The sequence below is a fragment of the Quercus lobata genome, chromosome 6 (assembly GCF_001633185.2).
Source record: "Quercus lobata isolate SW786 chromosome 6, ValleyOak3.0 Primary Assembly, whole genome shotgun sequence".
In the NCBI taxonomy this organism is placed as follows: Eukaryota; Viridiplantae; Streptophyta; class Magnoliopsida; order Fagales; family Fagaceae; genus Quercus; species Quercus lobata.
In genome coordinates, this window is record NC_044909.1 from 21,278,491 (window position 1) to 21,305,276 (window position 26,786).

Below are 26,786 nucleotides of genomic sequence, written 5' to 3' on the forward strand. Positions count from 1 at the left end.
ACTGCAAATCCACGATATTTCTTCAATTTCATCTTTGTTTTTTTATTCTATTTATAGCGGACATTATTTTCTTTTGCACTATCTGTTTCATATATTGAATTCTTCTCAATGGTTAAGCATTTTCTTATCAAAATATTGGTAAGCCTTAGAACAAAATTTATATTCTACTTTTTCAACTAGATATATTGTGAATGGATAATTCTATGACATTTGTAGAAAATTTGGTTATGAAAGTAAAATTATGAGACTAAACCTCAAAAAATAAAAATAAAAAGTCTCATTGCACATTATAATTGATACACTATCAAATCATTTATTCAAAAAAAAAAAAAAATTATTGAAAATATCAAAATTATTTTGAAAAGTAGAAGCAATTTTTTTCTTCGTATTTTATCCTTGTCTTCTAAAGTTTGCAACATAAATAAATAAATAAAAACACAAAGATAGAGGAAAAAAAAAAGGAAAATAAAGAAGCCAGGAGAAGTAAAGAAAATTATTGTTACTAGTGATATATATGTATAATTTACTTTCGTTCATAAAATTTGGTGTAAAAGCAATCAAATTTTGTGAGTTTTGGGAAATAAATTTTGGTGTAAAAAAATATGAATTTTTATTCATTTGAAAAAAATTAAAAACAAAAAAAAAATGAATATTATATCTTTGTGAGCTTTTTTTTTATGGGGGGGGGGGGTAGAATAACTATATCACTCATGAATGAATGATTTTTTTTATTTCTACTATTTATCTGAAGTATGTATTTCAATTAGTTTAATCAGTAAAGTCTTTTGTCATCAAATAAGATATCTAGAGTTTAAACCCCCACTTACACCAAAAACTAATTGGTAACTTGATGATCAAAGTAATTATTATTAAGTGAACATCATAAGTTGAAATTCTATTATATCTACTTAAAAAAAATTATATATATAATAATATGCTTGAGTACATACATCTGTATGTAAATTTCTATTTTCTTGGAATCGATTATCAAATCTTGAGTCCACCACTTTTAAATCTTAATGCATAAACAAGCTTTAGAACACACGATTTAATGTTGTGCAATACTTTCCATGGTTAAAATTAAAAGTTAAAAAAAATTAATTTCTAATCTCATTTTCTAAGTTTAGAAAAGTTTTAACTTCTTATCTTTTTTTTACTTTCCTTATTCAAATCTTATGCCCTAAATGGCAACTTAAAATGTTGACTGCTAGTAAGTGTCCAAGTTCGGTGATGATGCACAAAAATTGTCAGTGAGTTAATAGTCCTTGAACACTTTGATGGGTACTTGAAGAACAAGAAGCCAAGAACCTATCAGAGAGCACCAATGCGGTACCGGCCAAAGACTCTCCGAAAGTCAAGTCAGTGAATAAGAAATCTCTACGAACTCTATAGTGAGAGAGCTAGGGATTTTCTGCGTATCTAGGAGAAAAGGAGACTTGATGCTTATATAGTAGTGAGTAGTGAATCAAGATCTCTTGGATGTAGAGACCTTTCCATGTAGAGAAGATCTAGGGTTAGGGTTTCTAAGATTTTAGAGCGACTTTTCCATATAGGGAAGATATGGGCATGTAGTGGAGTCTTTGGATGTGATGCGCAAGATATTTCCTTATGAGGACTTATGCATGGAGATTACGCAAAGAATTATGGGACCCATTACCTTTATCTGTCAGCTTGGCCAACCGTCCGTCGATATGTAGATAAGGAGGAGGATTTGCCTAACTGTCAGTTTCCACTTGTTGTGTGTTTTCCTATCTGCTGCTATAACGGGTTCGAGGGACCATGTGACAATAGACGCATGGATAGGATCGTCAGCCCCTGAGGTTGTTCAGCTAGACGAACGGAGAAAGGAGCATCTAGGATGGACAAGTAATAAAACTTTCTACTAGACAAAAATACCCTCATCAGTTGGCCCCTACTCTGTGACCCGTCAGGGTAGCTAAAGGGCCTTGGAGTAAAGAGAATATTCTTTTCATTTAATGCTCCTCGTCCTGATATTCGATGTCATAAATGAGGGGCAATAAGGTCCTCGTAGTTCGTGGAGTGACACGTGGCGCCCTAAGATTGGTGGAAATGAAACGTCATGTCTTTTCATTTTTTGTGCCCTTCCATCCTATAAATATGTTTATACCTTTTCTTAAGTTTAGTTTCTTATTTTTCTAGAGAATTTTACTCAAAGGTTTTGCGTTAATATCAATCGTTCGTCGATTACCTTCCGTCCATTACGTTGGCCATTCCATCTGTGTATAGCTTTCCAATCGTCATCTTTCTTCAGGTAAATTTTTGTTTACTTTTATTTACTCTTTTTCTTTGTATCCGTCTCCCCTTGGCCCTTGATCTAGTATTTAGTTTGAGTGACCGCCTAGGTTCTTATCCATCGCTTGTAGGTGAGAGAATGTCAGGAGGTAGTAAAGTGACAAGCGGTCATGCCCCATCCCTCCGTCCAAATGACGAAGATGTTCATTCATTAGGAAGTGTTCCTTTGACGGAGGAGTGGATAGGTTCCTTGGAAAGGGAGCCATTAGCTCATTTTTTAGAAGATGAAATGGAAGGAGTGCTGGATGAAGAGATAGAAAGGGAAAGGGAATATGAGTATCACAAGAAGGATGGAGAGGAAGGGGAGGACGAAGAGGAAGAGGACGGAGAGGAAGAAAAGGAAGAAGACAGTGAGGAAGTAAACAGGGAGGGAGAAGAGGAGGCTGTAGCCCTTGGTTTGTCAGGTGATGACTACAGGTCATTCATCCTTCCCAATATTTGGTTTGTAAATGACTTCCTCTTGAAGATGTCAGATGGGCTTTTCAATAATCTATGCCACCGTTACCAAATACCAAACGATGTTCCTATTAGGATGGCGGGCAAGTAAGAGAATTGCTATTCTGGCCGAATCACGGACGTCGGTTTTTACGAGGCTGTCTTTATGGCAAGTTTGAGGCTAACCCTTACGTCTAGGAGTGTCCATCTGCCTCATTTACCCTAACGCTTGGAGAATTTTCCTCGGTGCAAAGGTACTATGGGGTCAAATGAGTGGAGGTCGTTGTCACCTCACTCTAGACAAATTCTTTTTCTGCTATAAAGTTGGCTCCAAGGATTTTTGCAATTTCGTTGTCTGTAAGGCAGCGTTGAAGTTGGTGATGGACGTCCCTGACTCCAATCGTGATTGGAAGAGCAGGTACTTTTTTGTTCAAGGCTTAAACTAGGTGTGTAGACCTGACGAATAAGATAGCATTGGAGACAAGTATGTCAATACCTAGGGTCGGGCTAACCTTGATCCGTTTATGTTTCTTATATTTTCACTAACCAATCATGTTTTCTTTTTCCAGCTCATGTACGTTCATCCATTAGCGAGGAAGAGATTGATTTTCTCCAATGCATCCTTGCTATTCCCCTTGCGCTTAGGAGTTGGAAGAAGTTAGTCACTCTAGATAGCTTGCATGCTTTTTGTGGAGGTCCTATCCCGATAGACGAAGCAAGAAGACTAGACGCTCAATCTAGATGGCAAAAGTGTCTTTTGTTTTCACCCATTCGTCACTTTCCTAGTAGATTCGTCACTCTTAACCTTTTGTCTTTCAAAGATGGATTTGGGGAATAAAAGAGCTTTGAAGGTGAAGAAGGCTGCAGCCCTTCAGATTAAGGCAAGAACCTCGTCGGCCCCTACTACAAAGATGAGCCAAAAGAGGAAGAATCAAGGTGACAGGGACTGTCGACTGAAAAAGGTAGTTAATTAGCCTATCAACTTAGGCCTGTCAGGTTCTCAAGGCACACCTAACCCCCCCTGGACACGGCGTAGGTAAGGGTTTGATGACGGCTCACGGCCCCGTTATCAATGAGCCCGTCGCTCTTGCTGCTTTTCTTGTGATGGACAAACAGCATACCGTCTAGACAACGTACTCCATCATTAAGGATCTTGATCTTGACGAGTGTTCGGAGCATGAGACAATCGCTCTGGGGGACACCAACCTTTTTGACTTGATGAGGGTGAGTATTTTAGTCGTACTTTTTTTTTCGTCATGTATTGTTTTGGTGCTAATCATTTGTGTTCTACCAGGCTTTTGTAAGGATGCATGCATTCCAAATCCGATGTGCTGCTGAAGAAGCCTTCATCAAGCATTTGAGGACCCGTCTGGAGGAGGAGTCTGACCAACTGAAGAAGTATAAGGAGTGGGTGCGAACTCTTAACAACGAAGTCAAAGCCCTAACAAAGCAAATGAAGAAACTCGACGTTGCTACCCGTCAGGCTGAGGAGCTGATGGAGGCTAATGCCATCTTAACGGTAGAGGTGGCCTCTCTTCGTGAATCCATTAACAAGGCAAAGGCTGACATCGTCGAGGAGTATAAGGACTCGCAACCATTCTTTAACTTGTTGGGGTCTCAATACGGGGAGGGCTTTGAGGACTTCCAGAAGCAAGCAGTCACCCTTTTCCCCAACGTGAATTTTTCACCTGTCCAAATCGAGCTTACCGTTCCTTCGACTTCCAAGCTAGACGACGAGGTTGTTGAGGTTGACGACAGGGAAAGGGACATTCCTGAGAATGTTGTCACTCCTCAAGTGGTTAAAGGCAACAGTCAGCCTTAAGTTGAAGAGACGATGGTTAATGCGGAGAATGTAGCCCCTACCATTTAAAAATAGAAGATTTGCTGTATTTATCTTTTTTTTTTAATCCAAATTTGAGAACAATATGGGTGCCCTGTTTTGGCACGTGTGACATTTTATTTCTATCTTGGAACCATTGTTATCTTTGTTTTCCACATATTTGTGCTAGAATTTTTAACTTCAATCATCCTCTACCATGCTTTTGTGAATAACCGTTGGTATTCTTATTTACTTACCATGTGATGTGACTAAATGTATTTTCAATGGTCCGTCCTGTGGTGAGACTTGATGGCCCATCCACCTCTAGGGCAGTGTGATAAATTTTAAGACCAAGGCACCCGTTGGTGTCCTTGGTGATTTGTCCACCCTGCGAGTAGGACTTGATAAATTTTAAAATTAGGACATACGTTAGTGTTCTAGGCGATTCGTCCACCCTATAGGTAGGACTTGATAAATTTTAAGACCAAGACACCCGTCTGTGTTTTAGACAATCCATCCACCTCATGGGTAGAACTTGATAAATTTTAAGACCAGGATACCCGTCGGTGTCCTAGGTGATCCGTCCACCCCATGGGTAGGATTTGATAGATTTTATGACCAGGACACTCGTCGGTGTCTTAGGTGATCCGTCCACCGTATGGGTAGGACTTGATAAATTTTAAGACCAGGACACTCATCGGTATCCTAGGTGATCCGTCCTCCCCATGGGTAGGACTTGATAAATTTTATAGATAAGAAAGGTAAATTTTTAATAGAAATGTATGAGCAATATAGAAGGACGTAGATGCCATGTTTGATAATCCTCAAGAGTCGTATTTCAATAATCGAAAAATTAGAATCCTACTTCAAAAAGGAGAAAGCGATAACATAGTTCATAGTTGCTTTAATAAAATAAAAAAAGAAACTGATAACATAGTTTGTAGTTGTCCACTATTGGTAGTATCTCCACAGGTGCTCGGTGTTCCATGGATGATGGAGCTTCTGCCCATCGAGGGTCTCTAGGTGGTAGGTCCCCTTCCTATGGGAGTCAAAGATTCTATAAGGTCCTTCCTAGTTAAGGCCTAATTTTCCCTGCACGAGGTCCTTGGTAGCTGTTGTCATCTTCCTTAGAACCAAGTCTTCCATCTGGAAATGCCAAGGCTTGACTTTGAAGTTGTAATGCTTTGCCATTAGGTCCTGATAACGTGCGACCCATTGTTCAACCATTGCCCTAACTTCATCTAAAAGGTCTAGTTGTAGGCGCATCTCCTCTTCATTTCTTCTTTCATCGTGGTGGGAAACCCTATAGTTGGTTAGCCCAATCTCTATCGGGATGACGGCTTCACTTCTGAATGTGAGGTGGAAAGGTGTCTCCCCTGTAAGCGTGCAAGCTGTCATCTGGTATGCCCATAGCACACTTGGTAGTTCATCCAACTATATACCATTTGCCCCTTCGAGCCGAGTCTTGATCATCTTGAGTAAGGATTGGTTTGTAACCTCAACTTGCCCATTGGCCTAAGGGTGGGCGGGAGGGAGAGGAGTAATGATTCTTGATCCCCAATTGTTGGCAGAAATCTCTAAACGTGTTGTTATCGAATTGCTTTCCATTATCAGAGATGAAGACTCTAGGGATGCCAAAGCGGCAAATGATAATTTTTCAAATGAAACCACGAAAATTCTTCTCCATGATAGTAGCCAAGGGTTCGGCCTCAACCCATTTAGTGAAATAATCGATTCCTACGACAAGGAATTTGAGCTGACGCATTGCCATGGGGAAAGGTCCCATTATGTCGACCCCTATTAAGCGAATGGCCAGAAAGCGTTCATTGGGGTAAGCTACTCTAATGGTTGCCAAATGATATTGCTGAAGTATTGGCATTTGTCGCACGCCTTTACGTAGGACTGGGTATCCTTCTGCATAGTGGACCAATAATATCGTGCTCGTATGAGTTTGTGAACCAACAAGCATGCCCCTGAATGTTTTCTGCATACTTTTTCGTGGATCTCCATCATGACATAGTTTGCTTCACCAAGGACTAAGCATCTCAGGTACAGTTGACTAAAGCTTCTTTTGTAAAGGATGTCTCCCATTAGCACAAAACGAGATGACTACACCTTCAGCCTTTGAGAAGCGTTGTGATCTTGCGGAAGGGTCCCATCCCTGAGATAGGAGATGATAGGCGCTGTCCAATCAACCTCTATAGGGATCACCAGTATATCTATTTTGGCAATGGCTAGTGAATTTTGGATGGAGGATAGTATCCGACCAGTGATAACCATGTGTTCCACGGATGCTGCTTTGGCCAAATGATTAGCTTGCTCATTTTCTCCCATCGAGATTTGCACAAATTTAGTCAAGAACTTCTGGCTTATCCTTTCTTTAACCATGCTTTGGTATTCTTTCATTCATTCCCCTTTAGCCTCGTAATCTTCATTGATGTGTCCAACAATAACTTACGAGTCGTTGTATATTACTATTGACATAGCCCTTGCCTCTTTAGCCAGGTCGAGGCTTGTAAGGACTGCCACATATTTGGCTTCGTTAATGGTCATTGGGAACTAAAGACGGACCACGCATTCTATCAAGTCTCCTTCTGGTGACTATAGGATGACTTTGATTCCCTAAGCATGCTGGTTGGACGAGCCATCCGTCTATACCATCCATGTTGCTGGTTCTTCGTCCTCATCTTCTTTTACTATGAACTCGGCCAAGGCCTGGGCCTTGATTGCAATTCTTGGTTGGTATAGAATGTCAAATTTGCCTAGCTTTATTGCCCATAAAACCAATCATCTGGCTATCTCTAGATTGTTCATTGCTCTTTGTAATGGTTTATATGTCTGCACCACTATGGTGTGTGTTTGGAAGTATGGCTTGAGCTTTTAGGTGGCTGCGGCTAAGGCGAAGGCTAGTTTTTCCATTAAGGGGTATATTTTCTTTGCCCCTCGAAGTGCTCGACTGGTGTAGTACATCGATAGCTATACGCAGTTTTCTTCTCGGGTGACGATTAAACTGACGGCTGTTGGGGATACGATTAAGTAGAGGGAGAGATCCTTACCGGTTTTAGATGGACTTAGTAAGGGTGCGGAGGCAAGGTATGTCTTTAGCTCTTCGAAGGTTTCTTGGCACTCGTCGGTCCATTCAAAGGCTTTCTTCAGTATCCTAAAAAATGGTAGGCATTTGTTCGTTGCCTTGGAAACGAACCTATTGAGAGTCACAACCCTACCATTCAGGCTTTGTACCTCCTTGACGTTCTTTGGTGGTGTAATTTCTAATATGGCCCCGAATCTTATTAGGATTGGCCTCTACGCTTCATTACGATACCATGAAACCTAGGAACTTTCCTGATGATACTCCAAATGCACATTTGCTAGGGTTGAGCTTCATATCATAATGGCACAAGGTATCAAACGTTTCCTGCAAATCGTCTACATGGCTGTCTTCCTTCACGCTCTTTACGAGCATGTCGTTTACAAATACTTTGACGTTTCGCCCAATCTGTTGGATGAACATCCTATTCAGTCCGAACAACATGACCTTATAACAAAAGGGCCCTTGACTTATGACGAATGAATTTTTTTCTTAGTCAGCCTCGTCCAACTTGATTTGGTTGCACTTGGAGAATGCATCCATCAAGCTTAATAGCTGGTGCCCAATCGTTGAGTCGACGAGGAGGTCAATACGCAGAATCGGGTAGCTGTCCTTTAGGCAAGCTTTGTTTAGGTCAATGAATTCTACACACATCCTCCATTTTTCATTTTCCTTCTTCACCATTACCATGTTGGCCAGCCATTCAGGGTAATATACCTCTCTAATAAAGTCAGCTTCTAGTAGCTTGCAAATTTCTTCCGTTATGGCATTGTCTCTTTCCTGAGCAAAAACTCTCTTCTTCTGCCGGACAAACTCATAATGAGCTTATGCACCACGACGCTTGGGCTGATTCTCGACATGCCCTCATGACTCTAAGTGAAGACATCCTGATTATTCCTTAAGAAGAGGGCAAGCTCCTTGCGAACAATTGGGTCTGCTTGCGTGCCGATACAAGTGATTCGGCCTAGAAAGTTGTCATCTAGGGAGATTTCTTCTAAGTCCTCAATTGGTTTCATTGTGACCCGCCCCTCCTCAATGTTTAACGCCTGAAGGTGATCATCCATCTCTAGCATCACCACGTAGCACTCACGAGCCGCCATTTGGTCTCCGCGCGCTTCTTATATCCCATACTTCATTGGGAATTTCACCAGCAGGTGGTATGTAGATGTGGCTACTCTCCATGCGTTGAGCATAAGTCACCTAATGATGGCGTTATAGTCAAATGAACAGTCAACAACTAGGAAAATGACTTCTTTAGTAAGTTGTTGAGTGTACGTCCCAATGGTCACCTGTAAGGTGATGGTTCCAACTAGGAAGACTTTGGTGTCGCCAAATCCCACCAGTGGCATGTCCAAGGGTAGAAGACATTCCTTGTCGATCTTTATCTACTGGAATGCAAGGAAATAGAGGATGTTCACCGAGCTTCCGTTGTCAACTAATACCCATCGGGTGTTAAAGTCTACTATTGATAAGTTGATGACTAGCGCATTGTTGTGCAAATGATGGAGTCGTCATGCGTCTTCCTCTGTGATGCTGATGGCTAGGTTGTCAACCCTGGTCGCTTTGGGTGGCCGACTCGAAATCTGGATGCTTTGTACCATCCGCAAATATGTCTTCCTCACCTTTTTGGAAGAGCCAGCTAGCGTACTCCCTCTACTATCACCCTTATCTCTTCGAGCGAAGCCCTTGGCCTTTCATCGACCTATTAATTAGGTTCGGGGTCCCTTGGCTAGTTCTCCCTGCCCTTAATGAGTCGCTGTAGCTTTCCCTGCTTGATAAGGGTCTCAATCTGCTGCTTCGAGTCGTAACATTTGGAGGTGTCGTGCCCGTGGTCCCGATGAAAGCAACAATACTTATTTCCGGGTCTTTTGTTTAGGTTGCTCTTTAGCTTGTCTGGCCACGTTAGCGTTGCATCGTCCCTTATTTGCATAAGGACTTGGTCTAGTGGGGTGTTTAAAGGCATAAAGTTGGTCATCCTATTGGAAGGGGGGTTTTAATCTCCTATCATCCCTTCGATCATTCGTTAGTGCTGACTTTCTTCCTCTATCCTAACAATGATCTTCTTGTCTTTCCTTCTTCTTTGGTTTGCCCCCTCAGACAATCATGGCGTCTTCTGTGTTCATGTACTTGGTAGCCTTGTATAACATGTCGACCATCATTTTTGAGTTGTTCTTGTATATGGAGAAAAGGAACTCTCCTAATTGGAGTCCATCGTTGGCCTCATCAATTAATAGGGCTTCTTTATTGAAGTGAGTCACGTATGACCTCAAGCTCTCATCGTCTTGTTGTTTGATGTTCAACAAGCTCGCCAAGGACCTCTTGTACCTCTGGCCTCCGATAAAGTGGGTGACGAAATGCCCACTCAATTCCTTGAAAGTGGATAAGGTATTGGGGGCTAGCTTGTTGAACCATACCCTTGCTTGTCCCTTAAGCGTGGTGGGGAATGCCCAACACATGATTTCATCCGGAACTCCTTGCAAGTGCATAAGAGTTTCGAAAGACTCCAAATGGTCGAGCAGGTCCCGTGAACTATCATACGCTTCCACCTGTGGCATTTAAAACTTGGTTGGAAGGGGGAAAGAAGTCACCTGTGCTGTGAAGGGTGAGTCAATTTGCTGGACTAGTTTGTCCAGGTTGGTAAATACTCGTCCTCTCAGGGCGTTCATCATGTCCATTTTTTCTTTCATCATTTGCATATCTTGCGTCATGTGCATTGCGTTGCTTTCAAGTTCTGACAGACGGTCGGTGTCGTTCGACTCGTCCCGCTTGTTGATATTGCTTTCTTCTTAGTCTTCCCTCTCCTAGCGGTCTCTTGTCGGGAGATGGCTGCCATTTTGTTCTTCATTGTTCCACTCGTCATGCCAATCCTCGAGGTGTCATTCGTTCCTTTGGTTTAGTTGCTGTTCTAACTCCTAGTTACGCTGGGTGAGTCGTTCAACCATCGTTGCCAATGTTTGCACTTGTCTTTCCAGTGCGTTGGTGGGATTACCAATTTCCTAGTTAATGGTAGCCATTGATTGTGTTAGGACCATACAACTCTTTCATCTTAGTGGTGAGGATGTGGCCAATTACTCGAAAATTCCCACAAATGGCACCAACTGAAGATGCACAAAAATTGTCAATGAGTTAATAGTCCTTGAACGCTCTAATGGGTACTTGAAGAACAAGAAGCCAAGAATGTATCAGAGTGCATTGGTGTGATATTGGCCAAAGACTCTCTGAAGGTCAAGTTAGTGAATGAGAAATCTCTAAGAACTCTATAGTGAGAGAGTTAGGGATTTTCTATGTACCTAGGAGAACTTGATGCTTATATAGTGGTGAGTAGTGAATCAAGATCCCTTGGATGTAGGGACCTTTCCATGTAGAGAAGATTCGGGGTTAGGGTTTTCGAGATTTTAGGGCATCTTTTCCATTTGGGGAAGATATGGGCGTGTAGTAGGGTTTTTGGACGTGATGTGCAAGATATTTCCTTATGGGGACTAATGCGTGGAGATTACGCAAAGAATTATAGAAACCACTACCTCTATCCATCAGCTTGGCCAACCATCCGTTGGTATGTAGATAAGGAGGAGGATTTGCCTAACTATCGGTTTCCACTTGTTGCGGGTTTTCCTATCTACTGCTATGACGGGTTTGAGGGACCATGTGACAACAGATGCATGGATAGGATCTTCGGCCCCTGAGGTTGTTCAGCTAGACAGAAAGAGAGAAACATCTAGGACGGACGAGTAACAAAACTTCCTGCTGGACGAAAATACTCTCATCATCCAGTTTTACTGATTCTCAAGAAAAAAAATAGTCCGGTTTTACTGAACCTCCTTTTTTTTTTTCTTTTCTTTTTCTTTTTTTTCACACAGCTTGAGCCATTTTCTCCACGAGCAAGCTTCTAGAACACACGTATTTATACATCACCACATTACATGTTGCCTGCTAGCATCCAAGTCTTGTTTTAGTTTTACTGACCAACTTTTCTTTCACGCACCATGAGTCATTTTGGCCACCTACAAGCTTCATTACACATGTAGGTCCTCTTAATTTCTACATTGCAACTTGAAAAGAATTAGAATTCGCCAAGATATATCTAAACCATGCGTCTTACCATGAAAAGATACAATTTTTTGACAATTATTTAGTATCCTAATAGGAATGAAAAAATATTTAAAAATATCAAATTAAGAAATTTATATCCTGTCAAAATAAGGAGCCATGACATATATATATACTAATATTATGCCCGTGCGATGCACGGCTTAGTAAAAAAACTTATATATAAATTATTATTATTTTTGATAATATAATCAAATTTAATAACAAATAAAATGGTAAAAATATTTTTAAAATTAAGTACATGGAAAATGTATATTATGTAAGTATTTTTTTTTTTTTTTGCAAAAAAAGATATTATAAAATATTTAAAAAAAATTATGGCAAGTTTTAAATTTTTAAAAGATCTTAGTATTAAAATTGTAATTTGATTATGTGTGTGTGTGTGGCACTTAAAAATCTTTCCATTCTAATTATAGATAAATTTCTTGCATATATGGCCAAAAAAAAAATCCATAAACTACCAAAAAAAAAAATCCATAAATTACAAAAAATGTAAGTATTTAGACTACAATATAAATGTAAAATTTTATCTATAAATTACCAATCATAACCACTTTAATGTTTCCATAAGGGAGGAGATAATCTGTATAATCAATTAAGAACCACAAATAAAAAAATAGTATCAATAATTAAGATAAATTGCATTATCTAATTTTTTTTAAAATCATATAATTTAAGCAATAATTGAACTACTTTAATAGAAAAATAGAAACTAAAAAAAAAAAAATGAAGATAGCTCTTCTCACATAAATCTCATAATTTCATATTGTAGATGAGCTCCATCCCAAATAGATTCAGTGAAAGTACATAAAGAAAAAGAAAAATTGTATTGCAATGTAAATGTGTAAAAGTTTACATATAAATTACCCGTATCTAACTATTTTGATGTTGTCATTTGTATCTAGCCAACTTGATATTGCTATAAGTGAGGAAATAATCTGCACAATCAATTAAGAACACTAAATCAAAAAAATACATCAATAATTAAGATGAATTGCATTATGTAAAATATTTTTAAAAAAGCATAGAATTTAAGCAATAATTGAACTACATTAATAGAAAAATGTAAAAAGTAAAAAGTAAAAAGAAGATAGCTATTCTCATTGAAGAAGCCAAATCCTTCATTTAGTAGTTCTTCACTTAATTAATTTTGGTTTTTTATGTATTGATTTTAGCATTCTTAAATAGTAGAGTGGAGTAGGTTTAGTAAAGTTTTAGTTCAACTCAATTTCTCTTGGATTCAAGAGTTTTAGTTCAACTCAATTTCTCTTGGATTCAAACTTAATTGGTAGAGCTATTTCTTTTTACGTGTATTATTATATGTTTTTTTTTATTGGTTGTTTTCTTTTTAAGTGTAGCTATATCGATTTTTTTTTAAAAAAAATCATAAAAACGTGCTCTATGTTGCTTTTTTTTTTTTTTTAATTAAGATTTGTTTTTCAACTTTTTTTTTTTTTGATAAGATTTTTTTTTTCAACTCAAACGTGTGCTATGTTGCAGGTTTTTTTTAAGTAAATTTTTATTTTTATTTTTATAAAGGATTAGATAAAGAATTTAGATTGAAATCAAATAAAGATAAAATTTTGATTGTAATTAAATTATGATTTTTATCAACTTAGATTTTACCTTTTTTTTAATTAAGAATTTTTTTATAAAGGATTAGATGAAGAATTTGGATTGTAATCAAATTAAGATAGAATTTGGATTGTAATCAAATTATGATAGAATTTGGATTGTAATCAAATTATGATTTTTATCAACTTAGAAATTATAGGAGAAGTTAAAATCATATAAATGTGTACTATGTTGTTGGTTTTTGTTTTTATAAAAAATAAGGTTCTTTTTACGTGTAGTATTATTATTATATTTTTTTTTTTTTTGCTATTTTCTTTTTAAGTGTAGTTATATCTGTTTTTTTTTTTTTTTTTTTAATATCATAGAAACATGTACTAAGAGTCTATTGATTTTAGACTTTGTTGATAACATTTCAGATAAACACAACTACTATAGTTGTAAATCAAATATTACTTTATTTCATTACTTGATTTGTCATATTTATCCAAAAAATATGTATATATCTATTCTTAAAATCTAAAAATTTATTAAAATTTCTGCAATTTGGTGAAGCCACTTGGCGCAACTACGGCGTCTAAGCCCAACTTTTATTATATATAATATGATATATATATATATATATATATATATGTATATATGTGTGTGTGTGACCAATCAATAGAAATACTCTATTACTCCAGCCTATTATTGTATATTCAATTAATTACACTAGATAAATATCATATTCATGGAATTCAAGTCACCTTTAAACATGCTTTGGTGGGCTGTCTGCTAGGTGCTAGCGCCTAAAGTCTAGTTCTACTGTCCAACTTTTCTTTCACGCACCTTGAGTCAATTCCTCCTATCATTTTTACACTCAGGCTAGGTCCGCTGTTACATTTTTTAGCAATATGGGGTAGGGTTGAATTCTTTTAGGATCACACTTTTGGATAGCAATCCACAAGTTCCGCGTAGGAGAAAACTTGTAAAATTTAGATATGATGTGTTACAAAATAATTGGAGGAATAATTAGTGAATGTAATATTTTATAAGAAGTCCTAGCTAAATTTAAAATTTTCTTCTTCCTCTCCCTATACCTATCCCCTCTAAACACTACAAAACCTACTATTTACTCAAGGAAAGCGATATGAGAGCAAGTCAGGCTGAAGGAACAAAAAAGAAAACGTGTAGTGTGAAATGACAAGGGAAGAGTTAGGAAGTAGGAGCTAGGAAAAGGGAAGAGTAAGGAAGGAGGATCAAACTAGTGAGTATAAGATTATATATAGAAGAAGTTTGTTTATATACTATTTTCATGAAAATATGGTTCTCTAATAGACCTGAAAAAGTGCATGATAATTAGTTGAAAGAGTGCATGATAATAGGTTTTTATTATAGATCTGAGAACACTAACGTAAAATGGTATAGTATGAACTCAACCTCTAAATTTAGGGTTGTGTAGGCTAGCAATAGGCCTAAACCTTATAAAATTATATTCACTCATTAACCAGACTTGAATGATAAAAATAAATATGGGAAAGATTTTTTGGATGCGTGAAAAATGAGTCCTATGTTGCCGGATTACTTAGCTACTAGAGTCCAAGTCTATTATTAGACTGAAGAGCTTTTCTTTCACGCACTGACTTAATTCTACCTATCATTTTACTTGACCAGGTCCTGTACGTGGACCAATGTTTTCTGCTAGTGTTAATCGTCCATGCGTGAAAGAAAAGTTGTTCATGTTGCAATAAATTTGGGCCTGGAAACTGGTAAAGCATTAACAAGTTCCGATCGACACAATTGAAAGGAATTTAGTTTACTCAAGTACAACAAAGAAAACATGTTATGATGGTGACTTTGGCGTGTGTAATGTAAATGTGATAGTATAGGGGGTGTTTGGTGCTGTTGTTTAAATAACAGTTTTCAGTATTTAAACATCATAACACATATTTTCACAACATTTTTTAATCCACATGTATTTTTATAACATTTAAACAACGTTACTAAAAATCTCTTATCAAACGGACCCTATAAATTCAACTCATGGAGCTTTGCTAAAAGACTTGTAGTCACCTACCCAAAAAAGAAACACCTAAAGCAATTCACGAGTCAACCCCGCAAAATTTCCAAGTTACACAAGGCCGCTACAGCTTATTATAACAATATTTGCGATCAGGATCTTCGAAACGAGAAATTATTAGGTCCATTAGGAGAACTGCTAACGTGGTCCTTTCTGACCTCCCAACCAATAAAATGTTGTTATTTATACAAATATAATATTATCTGGTAATTTTTATTTTTTATTCTTTGTACTGACTAGGAAGCTCACACATACATTTGCATAGATAACATCATGTCATTGGTTAAGGAAGACCACATTAGTAGTCCTCCTAGTGTAAATAATAATTTCTCCTTCGGAACAAAGTGTGGAACTTCTTCAAATCAATGGATACAAATGGAAATAACCGAGTCTCCTACAATGAGTTCATCCAGTTCTTCAGGCAAGCCAGCTACAATTTTGTAGCCCTAACTTTTTCCGTTGTTTGGATCGCAACCAGGATGATAGCTTGGATTTCTGGGAAGTCCTCACATTGTACTACATCATGAAAACCCGAGGTGTGTGGTGCAAGAGCTGTGGAGTGTGCCAATTGGGACTTTATTTCACATGCGTTGCATGCTTTGACAACGCTAGCCACACTTATGATCTCTGTACTAATTGCTATAGCCAACGGAGGTACAGCCACCACCACGTCTCCTTCTTATATAGCTACATGTTGTTGCGCTCCAAGAGAGGACTTCCTCTTGGTGCACCAAATCTGAATCAGGTAAGGAAATGCACCCGTATATATTATTGAAATATAGAAAACACAAATAAAGCCAACAACTATTTTAAGCTAGGGTTCTAAATAAACAAAATTATATATATGAATAGTGATGAACCCAATAAATATCATCGTCCAGACGAACCCAATAAAGACCATCGTCCACATGAACCTAGCCTGGACGATGGAAGAAAGCCATAAAGAAGGCATTCAATATCCCGACAATTACATATCAACAAGAAGACCGTTGGGATCCTTATCAAAGTCTACATTAAATAGGCCAAAAATGTTACAAAGAAGACACTTAATCCACCATTAAAGGAGAGCAACGGCTAGAAGAAGAGCTTATATATAGGCAACCCAAAACTAGACAAGGGACAGACAGACACAGCGATTACTAAATTCTTATTGTTCTAAACTTAATCTCAAACTTGATCTCTTCCTACTTTTTTCATCGGAGACTCCTTGACTGGCACCACACTAGTGTCCACCTAAGAAAATATCTTTTTGCAGCTACTTGCAGAACTCTCAACAAGCTCGTGTTGGAAACCTTCTGGACGAACTTGACTGCTGATGTTCTCCGCATCATCATATAGCTTAATTTTTTATTTATTTATTTTTATTTTATATATAATGTAGATGAAAATAATGATAATAGTATTCATCAATTCTAGATGTAATCGACTATAAATATTTCTAATATCAAATCTGATGGGAATGACGAGAACACATTACCTTGACGAGGTCAACCTAGTGACAAGGTCACCCCTAACGACGAACAAGCCATCACCGACGAGGAAAGGAAAGTCATTCAATGGTGCCAGCAAGTAACCTGGGCAGTTACAAAACTAGCAAAACAGACCGTTGGAGCCTAATAAAAGCCCCATAATTGAGCTGGAGGCGTTACAAAAGAGAGGCATTAACACCCCAACGGCTAGAAGTCAAGACCACATATATAAACTTCTTACATTGGCAGCATAAGGTACATAGATACTGAGACTCTAAGAAAACACCTATTACTTTCTAGTTTTGTGAATTGCTTTACTGTTCTAACTTTGGCATCGGAGGCGTTGTGGCAGGCACCACACCGGTGACCCCCTTTTGAAGATACATAGGTGCTGACGGGGAGTTCCATCTGCCTACTACGACTGACGAGTTTACACTTCATCAGTTTGGCACCGTCTGTGGCAAACGACATTCTCAAATTCATATTTGAAAACGTAGTTTCCGTCAACCCTCTACATTCAAATGGAATCTAACCCAAATTCAGCAGCCTTGGCCCAGCAAGTCCAAGCCCTTGTAGCCACCATTGAAGAACTCACCAAACAAAACCAGGAAATGAAGCTATGGCTCCAGCAGGTTCAACAGGCTCAATAAGAAGAGAAACAGTCCAAGGGTAACCTGGAGGAAGAAAGGGATAGTCAACGGAGAGGAACCCCTCAGAGGCCAACTACTTCAGACGAGCAGAACTCGGATCTCCTTCGAGAAATGAGGAAGGAAATGGACGAACTGAAGAGTGCCATTAAGGAGAAGACGAACCGAAGCGTAGACAAAATGGTAAGGGCTACAGATTCACTCTTCACCGCCGCGGTACTCGAATGCCCTGTGCCGTCAAAGTTTCGCTTACCTCAACTTGAGCCATTCGACGAACTAAAAGACCCACAGGATCACCTTAATACCTTCAAGACGACTCTAGGGCTTCAACAACCACCTGACGAGATACTGTGTCGTTCCTTCCCAACAACTCTCAAAGGAGCTGCAAGAGAATGGTTTACTAAGTTGCCAAACTCGTCCATAGACAACTTCGATCAGTTAAGTAGTGCCTTCTTGCACCATTTCATATGGGGGCAACGCCCAACAAGGCCAGTAGACTACTTACTCACCATAAGACAGGGAGAGAAGGAAACTCTGAGGTCGTATGTCAAACGATTCACCCGGGGGACTTTGGAGGTGGACGAAGCTGATGACAATGTGCAGTTGACGACCTTCAAAGCAGGGTTGAGGTCCAGAGACCTCGTGGCCTCCCTCGCAAAGAACCCCCCAAAGACGATGGTGGAGATGCTCTCGAAGGCACAGAAGTACATGAATGTTAAAGATGCTTTAGCTGCCATAAAAGATACCGAGAAGCCAGGAGACAAGGCCAAGAGGGAAGACGACCGTAAGGGGCAAAAGAGAGATTGACCAGACCGTCGGAACAATGACAGGAATAGGAGGAAGGATGATAAAAATCCTCGGACGGTAATATTTACTCCTCTGGTTATGCCTGTTGACAAAATTTTCATGCAGATCAAGGACTAGCATTATCTCAAGTGGCCCAGGCCATTACACTCATCCCCCAATGTCCGTGACAAGAACAAGTATTGCCGGTTCCACAAAGATCACGGCCACCACACAGAGGATTGCAGAGACCTAAAGGAGCAAATAGAGGAGTTAATACGAAAAGGGAAGTTACAGAAATATGTGAAGAAATGAGAATATAGCAAGTTCAGGGACGACAATAAAATCCAACATGAATTCTTCTCCCGGGATGACGACCGTCCGTCCCAGCCTCCACACAAGGTGATCGGGGAGATAAACACGATTACAGGAGGACCATTCTTAGGAGGATCGTTTAAAGCACTCAAAAAGGCATACCAGAGACAGGTGAACAGCGTCCACGCCATACCTCCGTCCAAGCACCGACGAACATACCAGGACGTGTCCTTCAGTGAAGGAGACGTCATGGGAGTGAAGCAGCTCCACAACGATCCCTTGGTCATAATGCTGAATATAGAAGGGTTCAATACCAAAAGGATCCTCGTCGATAACGGAAGCTCCGCGGACATCATCTACTTCCCAGCCTTCCAACAGCTGAGACTAGATCCTAAAAGACTGCGCTCTTTTGACTCTCCACTCGTCAGTTTCAGCGGAGACAGGGTCTACCCCAAGGGCATAGTAACATTGACAGTAACGGCAGGAGCCTACCCAGTACAGTTGACCAGACAAGTGGACTTCCTGGTGGTAAATTGTCCCTCATCCTACAATGTCATCATTGGGAGACCCACCCTCAACAAGTGGAAGGCGGCGACGTCAACCTACTGTTTGAAGGTGAAATTCCTAACAGATAACGGTGTCGTTGAAGTGAAAGGAGATCAAGTCCTGGCAAGAGAATGCTATCAAGCCGTCCTGGCTGGGAAGGAGAACCACACATGGATGATTGAAGAAAAAGAAGAAGACAGGATATAGGCCCTGGAAACAGTGGAATTGGTAGAAGGAGAAGCGAACAAGACGACCAAGATAGGGACGACGTTAAGCCCCGAGATGAGAACAAGACTCATAAGGTTCCTTAAAGAGAATCTAGATGTCTTCGCATGGAGCCACGAGGACATGCCAGGCATATCTCCAGAAGTCATCCAGCATAAGCTGAATGTGGACCCAGAACGGAAACCCGTCCAGCAACGACGAAGAACCTTCGCCCCAGAACGAGATCAGGTAGTTGCAGAGGAAGTTACCAAACTCTTGACAGCTGGATTCATCCGGGAGGTGTATTATCCTGAATGGCTCGTAAACGTCGTCCTAGTGAAGAAAGCAAACGGGAAATGGGGGATGTGTGTAGACTTCATCGACCTGAACAAGGCCTGTCCAAAGGACAGCTTCCCTCTACCAAGGATAGACCAGCTCGTGGACTACACAGCCGGGCACAAGTTACTGACATTTATGGACGCCTTCTCAGGGTACAACCAGATAAAGATGGCTAAGGAAGACCAGGAGAAAACCGCCTTCATCACAAGCTAAGGACTCTACTGTTACAAGGTAATGCCTTTTGGGCTGAAAAATGCTGGAGCTACGTATCAGAGGTTGGTGAACAAAATGTTCAGTCAACAGATTGGCAGAAACATGGAAGTGTACGTGGATGATATGCTCGTCAAGAGCAAAGAAGAGCTCACACATCTGGACGACTTGAAGGAAACTTTTGCAACCCTCAAAAAACACCAGATGAGGTTGAATCCAAGTAAGTGTGTTTTTGGGGTAGCCTCGAGGAAGTTTCTAGGATTCATGGTGTCCTAGAGAGGAATAGAAGCAAACCCAGAGAAAGTACGAGCTATCATCGACATGGCCTCACCCAAAACCGTCAAGGATGTTCAAAAACTCACAGGAAGGATAGCGGCTTTAAACAGGTTCGTCTCTAGGGCTACAAACAAATGCCTGCCCTTTTTCAAGACTTTGAAGCAGGCTTTTGCCTGGACCGACGAGTGCGAAGCGGCATTCCAAAAATTAGAGCGTTACCTGAGCAGTCCACCTCTCCTAAGCCCGTCCAAAGAAGGGGAAAACCTATACTTATACCTAGCAGTGTCAGTCTCGGCAGTAAGTGCAGCTTTGATTAGAGAAGAGGGCAAGAAGCAGCTTCTGGTTTACTACGTCAGCCAAGCCTTCCAAGGAGTTGAGTCCAAATACCCAAGGATTGAAAAGATTGCGTTTGCACTAATAGTAGCCTCGTGCAAGCTCAAACAATATTTCCAGGAAAATCCCATTCTTGTAATGACGGACCAACCAATCAAGAAATCAATGAACAAGCCTAAAGCAGCAGGAAGAATGGTCCAGTGGGCAATTGAACTTAGTCAATTTGACATCGAGTACCATCCTAGAACAGCGATCAAGGCGCAAGCTCTGGCGGACTTCATCGCAAAATTCACTTTTCCAAACGAAGATAGGAATACTGACGGGGTAGATAAATGGACAATACAAACTGATAGTTCGTCAGCCTAAAAGAAGGGGGGAGTAGGGGTCATCATAACCACCCCTGACGGAGAAGTGCTCAAATATGGGGTCCAACTAAAATTCTTAGCCACCAACAACGAAGCTGAATACGAAGGAATACTGACGGGACTGAGGCTTGGGAAAGCTCTTGGTGCCAAAAACTTGTTGATCCAAAGTGATTCAAAGCTAGTGATCGAACATATCAGGGGAGAGTACGAAGCAAAGGAAGAAAGGATGCAGAAATACCTCAAGCTGACGAGACAACTAACTCAGGAGTTCGATATAGTGGAGTTCGTGCAGATCCCAAGAAGTCAAAATATGGGGGCTGACGAAGTATCAAAGCTAGCGTCATTAAAAGAAGGGGGGATTAGCACAGACCTGGCGATGGAGGTCCAGAAACACCCTAGTATTGAAGAAATTGCAACATTCAGTATCCAGAGCACAGACACCTGGATGACGCCCATAATATCCTACCTCCAGGACGAGCGCCTCCCTCAAAACACAGAAGAAGCAAAAAAGATCAAGAAGAGAGCAGCTAGGTTCACCATCCTGAACGACGCCTTGTACAAGAGAGGCTTCTCTATGCCTTACTTGAAGTGCGTCGGCGAGGAAGAGGCTAGGTACATCCTGGAAGAAGTCCAAAGAGGAATTTGCGGCGACCACGCCGGCTCCAGATCCCTGGTGAACAAGGTAGTACGAGCAGGATATTTCTGGCCAACCATGCAGGTAGACGCTGCTAAGATCGTCAAGAGGTGCGACAAATGCCAGCAATACGGGAATGTGCAGTGGCTTCCAGCAGAGAGACTGACGACTATAGCTTCCCCATGGCCATTTGCACAGTAGGGAATTGACATCGTCGGTCCACTACCACAAGGTAAAGGCCAGGTAAAGTTCCTACTTGTTGCTATTGATTATTTCACGAAATGGGTTGAAGCAGAGGCTCTAGCAACGATCACTGAGGCTCGGATCTGGAGCTTTGTGTGGAAGAATATAATCTGTAGGTTCGGGATTCCCTTGACGATTATATCAGATAATGGGAGGCAGTTCGACAGTCAAAGCTTTAGGGAATTCTGTTCAAACCTTGGGATCAAGAATCAGTTCTCGTCCCCAGGGCATCCTCAGGCAAACGGGCAGATGGAAGTGACGAATCGGACGCTGCTCAAGATTATCAAGACCAGACTGGATGATGCGAAGGGTGCCTGGCCAGAAGAATTACCAAATGTCCTGTGGGCCTACAGAACCATCGCCAGAACCCCGACAGGAGAAACCCCCTTCAGGCTTACCTATGGCACAGAAGCAGTAATCCCAGTCGAAGTAGGGGTAATGAGCATCAGACGAGGAACTTTCAACGAAGGGATTAACGACGACGAACTACGACTCAACCTGGATTGTTTGGACGAAGTAAGAGACAACGCATCCAGCAAGATGATGAAGTATCAGAAAAAGATGGTTGAATACTACGATAAGAGGGTCAAACTCAGACGACTAGACATAGGAGATCTCGTCCTACGCTGGACCACCACAGCAACTAAGGACCCTACCCAGGGAAAGCTGGGTCTTACGTGGGAAGGTCCTTACCGAGTCATTCATTACTCAAGACAAGGAAGTTATCACCTGGAAACCATGGACGGACAAAGGCTCCCTCGACCATGGACCATTGAGCATTTAAAAAAGTACCACCAGTAGATGTAATAGACAAATGCAGTCACTCTTGAATTTAATAATAAAAAAAAAACTTTATTCTTTGATGTCTTTATGCAAACAGGTCTAGCCAATTGTAAGTCGAACTAACGTAACAAGATTCCGCCTTGACGGATGTAAGTTACTGACGACAACGCCAACAGGTATAAGGCAAACTAAAGTAACAAGATTCCACCTTGACGGATGTAAGTTACTAACGACCCTCATAACGAGTACAAAATATGTGAAAGCCAAGTAATAAGATTCCGTCAAGACGGATGTAAATCACTAACGAATCCCGAAGTGACGAGATTCCTTAACTGGATGTAAGTCACCAATAAATGACCAAGTGATAAGATTCCGCCAAGACGGAAGTAAATCACTGACGAATCCTGAAGTGACGAGATTCCTTAACTGGATGTAAGTCACCAAAAAATGGCCAAGTGATAAGATTCCGCCAAGACGGATGTAAATCACTGGCGAATCCCGAAGTGACGAGATTCCTTAACCGGATGTAAGTCGCCAAAAAGCGGCCAAGTGATAAGATTCCGTTTTGACGGATGTAAGTCACTCACGAAGGCACAAAAGAAAGTGAATGTCCCCAAAACGTGCTGGTGACGTAGACATAATCCTAAAGCCTACGCAATTGACAAAGTCCCACTCGACGAACTCAGGATACTGACGAATTCACAAAATATATATATATATATATATATATATACATCTCCAAAAAGGCCCAAAACACAACAGGCAAATATAAAAGATAAATTTTCCTAAGTATTAGGTTCGGGTGTCTGGAGCGTCAGTAACGGAATCATCAGCAGCAGTGGGAACATTCTCAGCAATAAGGGCGTCATCAGCAGCAGGGGCGTCACCTTCAGGTGCAGAAGACTGGGCAACCTCGTCAGCAGCCATCTCTTGATTTACCACTTCTAGATCCAAATTCGGCAGATCAACCCCTGTAGGGTGCTTGACGAGGTACCTGCGAAGGAGCTCGAAGCCCTTGAAGTACCAGCTGAAGAGTACTATGGAATACTCCTCAGTTTACTGAAAGGCTTTAACGGACCTAGCAGCGATCGTCTTCAACTTCTCCTTTGCCACCTGAAGCTGGTCGTCCTTCTCCAGATTCAATTGACGCTCGACCCTAAGGTCGGAATTCAAAGCCTTGACTTTCTCCTTCAATGTGGCAGCCTCGTCCATCGACTCTATGAGATCCTTTTTCAGTGTCGAGTTCTCCTTCTCCAGAGCCTCCATCCTAGACGTCAAAGAAGCCACCATAGCCTCTTGAGTGAGACACTCAGAGGTAAGGTGAAGGCTCTCCCCCAACACCCGATGAAACAAGCTAAGTGCGTCAGTAAAAAAAAAAAAAAAAAAAAAAATACTGGGGAAATTGATGTGAAAAGAAACCAAGGAAAACACATAAACAGCCTTACCTGCACAATCTTATGAACGTGCTGACTTGCAACCACATTGAGAGGCACTCCAGAAAAGACCTTAAGGTCTTCAGCCCTTACAACGTTATGTGCCCGTTCCACAGCTACACCTTCGTCGTCAAAGACAGACGAGCCAACTCTCTCCTTCTCTTTGTCTTTGGCTGACAGTCTCAGCCTCTTTGATGACGGGGTAGGGATCTCCTCAACTGAAGTGGCCGGCGAAGCCACCCACAGACTCTCAACTCCCAAGACGATGGGAGTGGCATCTACAGAGGGGAGGACAGACGGACCCTTCCCCGTAATACGAACTCCCTTTTTGCCAATATTAGCCAAGGGTTCGTCCTTCTTGGACCTCATCTTGGCGTATATATCTTTGTTGAACTTGGTCGTCATCTTTAAAAATTTAAAAAAAAAAAAAAAAAAAAGACTAAGAAATCCAAAGTATGCAAGTGAAGGTCAGTACTGACGAGGTAAACACTTACTCTTCTTCTCCTCGATGTTAATGCTGCACAAAACGTAAGGAGATGGATCCGGGCCTAAGCATAGAAAGCATGTGTCCGTGGGTCAAGGAGATCGTCTCAACTCTCAATCGACTTTGCGTATTCGATTGCCTTCTGAACACGAGCCTAGTATTTGCTCTTCAATTTGGGGCGTTTTTTAACTGCAAAAGAAAGTGAACAAGTGGTTAGTGACGACCAAACATGCAAGACGAAAATAAACAGACGAGAAGAAACATGGACGCACCTAAGTTTGGGGTTCCCTACCGACGAAGTAACCTTGGGACATCAACCCAAGCCTCGCTAGAAGGGGTCTCAAAGTCATCCCCGGAAACGAAAATGAAACGTGACTTCCAATACTTGAATGACGAGGCTAAACCCTTAATGATTCTAGTCCCCCTCGTCCAAGGGACTAGTTCATAATACCCATACTCTTTCGATTCCTTTAAACGGTAGATATGGACAAGCTCACTCATTTTGATCATATCTTCGTTGGCAGCCAGCCAAATCTCCATACAATTGATAACTATCCTCTAGGAGTTAGGCATGAGTTGCCCGGGGGCAATGCCAAAGTGATCCAGGAGCTCCATCACCAAAGGATGGATGGGTAGCCTAAGTCCAGGAGTGAAAGCAGCCTCGTAGAAGCATACTTCACCAGGAAAGAAGTGGCAGGCCCGATCCTCAGGACCAGGCCAACGAACACGGACCCGCGCAGGAAACTGGAACCTATCCTTAAACCTAGCCACTGTGTCAGTGTCCAGCCTACACTCCTCGTTAAGAGCGTAAAAAGCCCTAACCTGACGAGGGGTGGAAACGGCTGTATCACCCTCGACCGGGCCACCGCTAGACGATAACCCAGTGTCTAATTCACTGGACCTCACCTCCAACATCCTCCTCGTCTCTCTCTCAAACCAAGCCAATGACCGGCCTAAAATTGGAGATAGCTCCCCTAGAACTACACTCAACCCACTACCTTCAAAAAGATAGTCCCCAATCAAAGGAAAAAAGTCCCCGGAAACGCCCAAAGCCGCCCCTAAGCAAGCAAAAAAGAAAGAAACTGAGGGGCAAGCTACCCAAACCTTAGAAGAACTAACCATGAAAAGGGATACCCAATCCTAAATGCCCACAAATCAAACACAAAAACAACAAAAGTAAAAGACAAAGGAAAAATCAGGAATTTATAAGGGGGCCATGAAGAAAAAATCTAAGAAAATCGAAGAAGTAGCGTACCTTGAAAAGCGGAACAGTCGAGGCCGGAGAAATTCGTCACCGGAGCAAGGTTAAAGTCGCCGGAGCAGAATCGGAATAATCGCAGAAACAAGCAAAAAAGACAAACACTCGGAGCAGGAAAAGAAAGAAAAATCAGAGTGAAGGAAAAAGAAAAGTTTTTGAAACCAAAAATCCAATGAAACTGAAAAGTAGCGGGAAACCCAAGGGTCATGCTATCAATACCCTCAAATCAACACATGCCACGTGGCCACGTTCCATACTGCGCCGCCATCATACATTAAATTCGAAACGAAACCCCAAGCATCACAAACAACTCAGGAAAAGAAACCTTTCACCTTCTGTGGCCCTTATGACACGTCACTGACGACCACAGAACCTGGGGGGCAACTTATGGGAATGACGAGAACACATTACCTTGATGAGGTCAACCTAGTGACAAGGTCACCCCTGACGACGAACAAGCCATCACCGATGAGGAAAGGAAAGTCATTCAATGGTGCCAGCAAGTAACCTGGGCAGTTACGAAACCAGCAAAATAGACCGTTGGAGCCTAATAAAAGCCCCATAATTGGGCTGGAGGCGTTACAAAAGAAAGGCATTAACACCCCAACGGCTAGCAGTCAAGACCACATATATAAAGTCCTTACATTGGCAGCATAAGGTACATAGATACTGAGACTCTAAGAAAACACCTATTACTTTCTAGTTTTGTGAATTGCTTTACTGTTCTAACTTTGACATTGGAGGCGTTGTGGCAAGCACCACACCGGTGACCCCCTTTTGAAGATACACAGGTGCTGATGGGGAGTTCCATCTGCCTACTACGATTGACGAGTTTACACTTCATCAAAATCTACTATATGTATTGAGTATTTTTTTTTTTTGGGTAAGTTTATTATAGATTTCTATCTAAAGTTATTTTTATAAATGATTTTTAACTCTATTTCATGTTTTATGTATGATTGGTACATAATTTTTTCTTTTCTTATTTTGTAGAATTAGTGGACTTGTAGACTATTAAAACTAGGGTGTAGCTCCGTGCATATACATGGGTACAATTAAAAACAATCAAAA

At 40.9% G+C, this 26,786-nt stretch overlaps 3 protein-coding genes across 3 annotated transcripts; 2 read left to right on the plus strand and 1 right to left on the minus strand.

The window, feature by feature from the left end:
- Window positions 1-9,748: 9,748 nt before the first annotated feature.
- On the minus strand, window positions 9,749-10,210 carry LOC115949967. The gene has a single exon (XM_031067225.1). The coding sequence runs from the start codon at window positions 10,208-10,210 to the stop codon at window positions 9,749-9,751; it is 462 nt and encodes a 153-aa protein (XP_030923085.1).
- A 5,456-nt stretch (window positions 10,211-15,666) lies between these two features.
- On the plus strand, window positions 15,667-17,512 carry LOC115949968. Its single transcript, XM_031067226.1, has 3 exons — window positions 15,667-15,708; window positions 15,815-16,138; window positions 17,360-17,512. The coding sequence occupies exons 1-3, from the start codon at window positions 15,667-15,669 to the stop codon at window positions 17,510-17,512; spliced, it is 519 nt and encodes a 172-aa protein (XP_030923086.1).
- A 111-nt stretch (window positions 17,513-17,623) lies between these two features.
- LOC115949969 lies at window positions 17,624-18,316 on the plus strand. Its single transcript, XM_031067227.1, has one exon. It carries the CDS (start codon window positions 17,624-17,626, stop codon window positions 18,314-18,316), a length of 693 nt encoding a protein of 230 aa, XP_030923087.1.
- The last annotated feature ends 8,470 nt before the right edge of the window (window positions 18,317-26,786 follow it).

What these genes read in the sequence shown, in the direction of transcription:
- LOC115949968 (XM_031067226.1), top strand. Translation starts at nt 15,667, where the DNA reads ATGTCATTGGTTAAGGAAGACCACATTAGTAGTCCTCCTAGT. An exon ending in ACATTAGTAGTCCTCCTAGT is followed by an intron (nt 15,709 to 15,814) that starts GTAAATAATAAT and finishes CCAGTTCTTCAG; the next exon opens with GCAAGCCAGCTACAATTTTG. An exon ending in GTGCACCAAATCTGAATCAG is followed by an intron (nt 16,139 to 17,359) that starts GTAAGGAAATGC and finishes TTGAAAACGTAG; the next exon opens with TTTCCGTCAACCCTCTACAT.
- LOC115949969 (XM_031067227.1), top strand. Translation starts at nt 17,624, where the DNA reads ATGAGGAAGGAAATGGACGAACTGAAGAGTGCCATTAAGGAGAAGACG.
- LOC115949967 (XM_031067225.1), bottom strand. Translation starts at nt 10,210, where the DNA reads ATGCCACAGGTGGAAGCGTATGATAGTTCACGGGACCTGCTCGACCAT.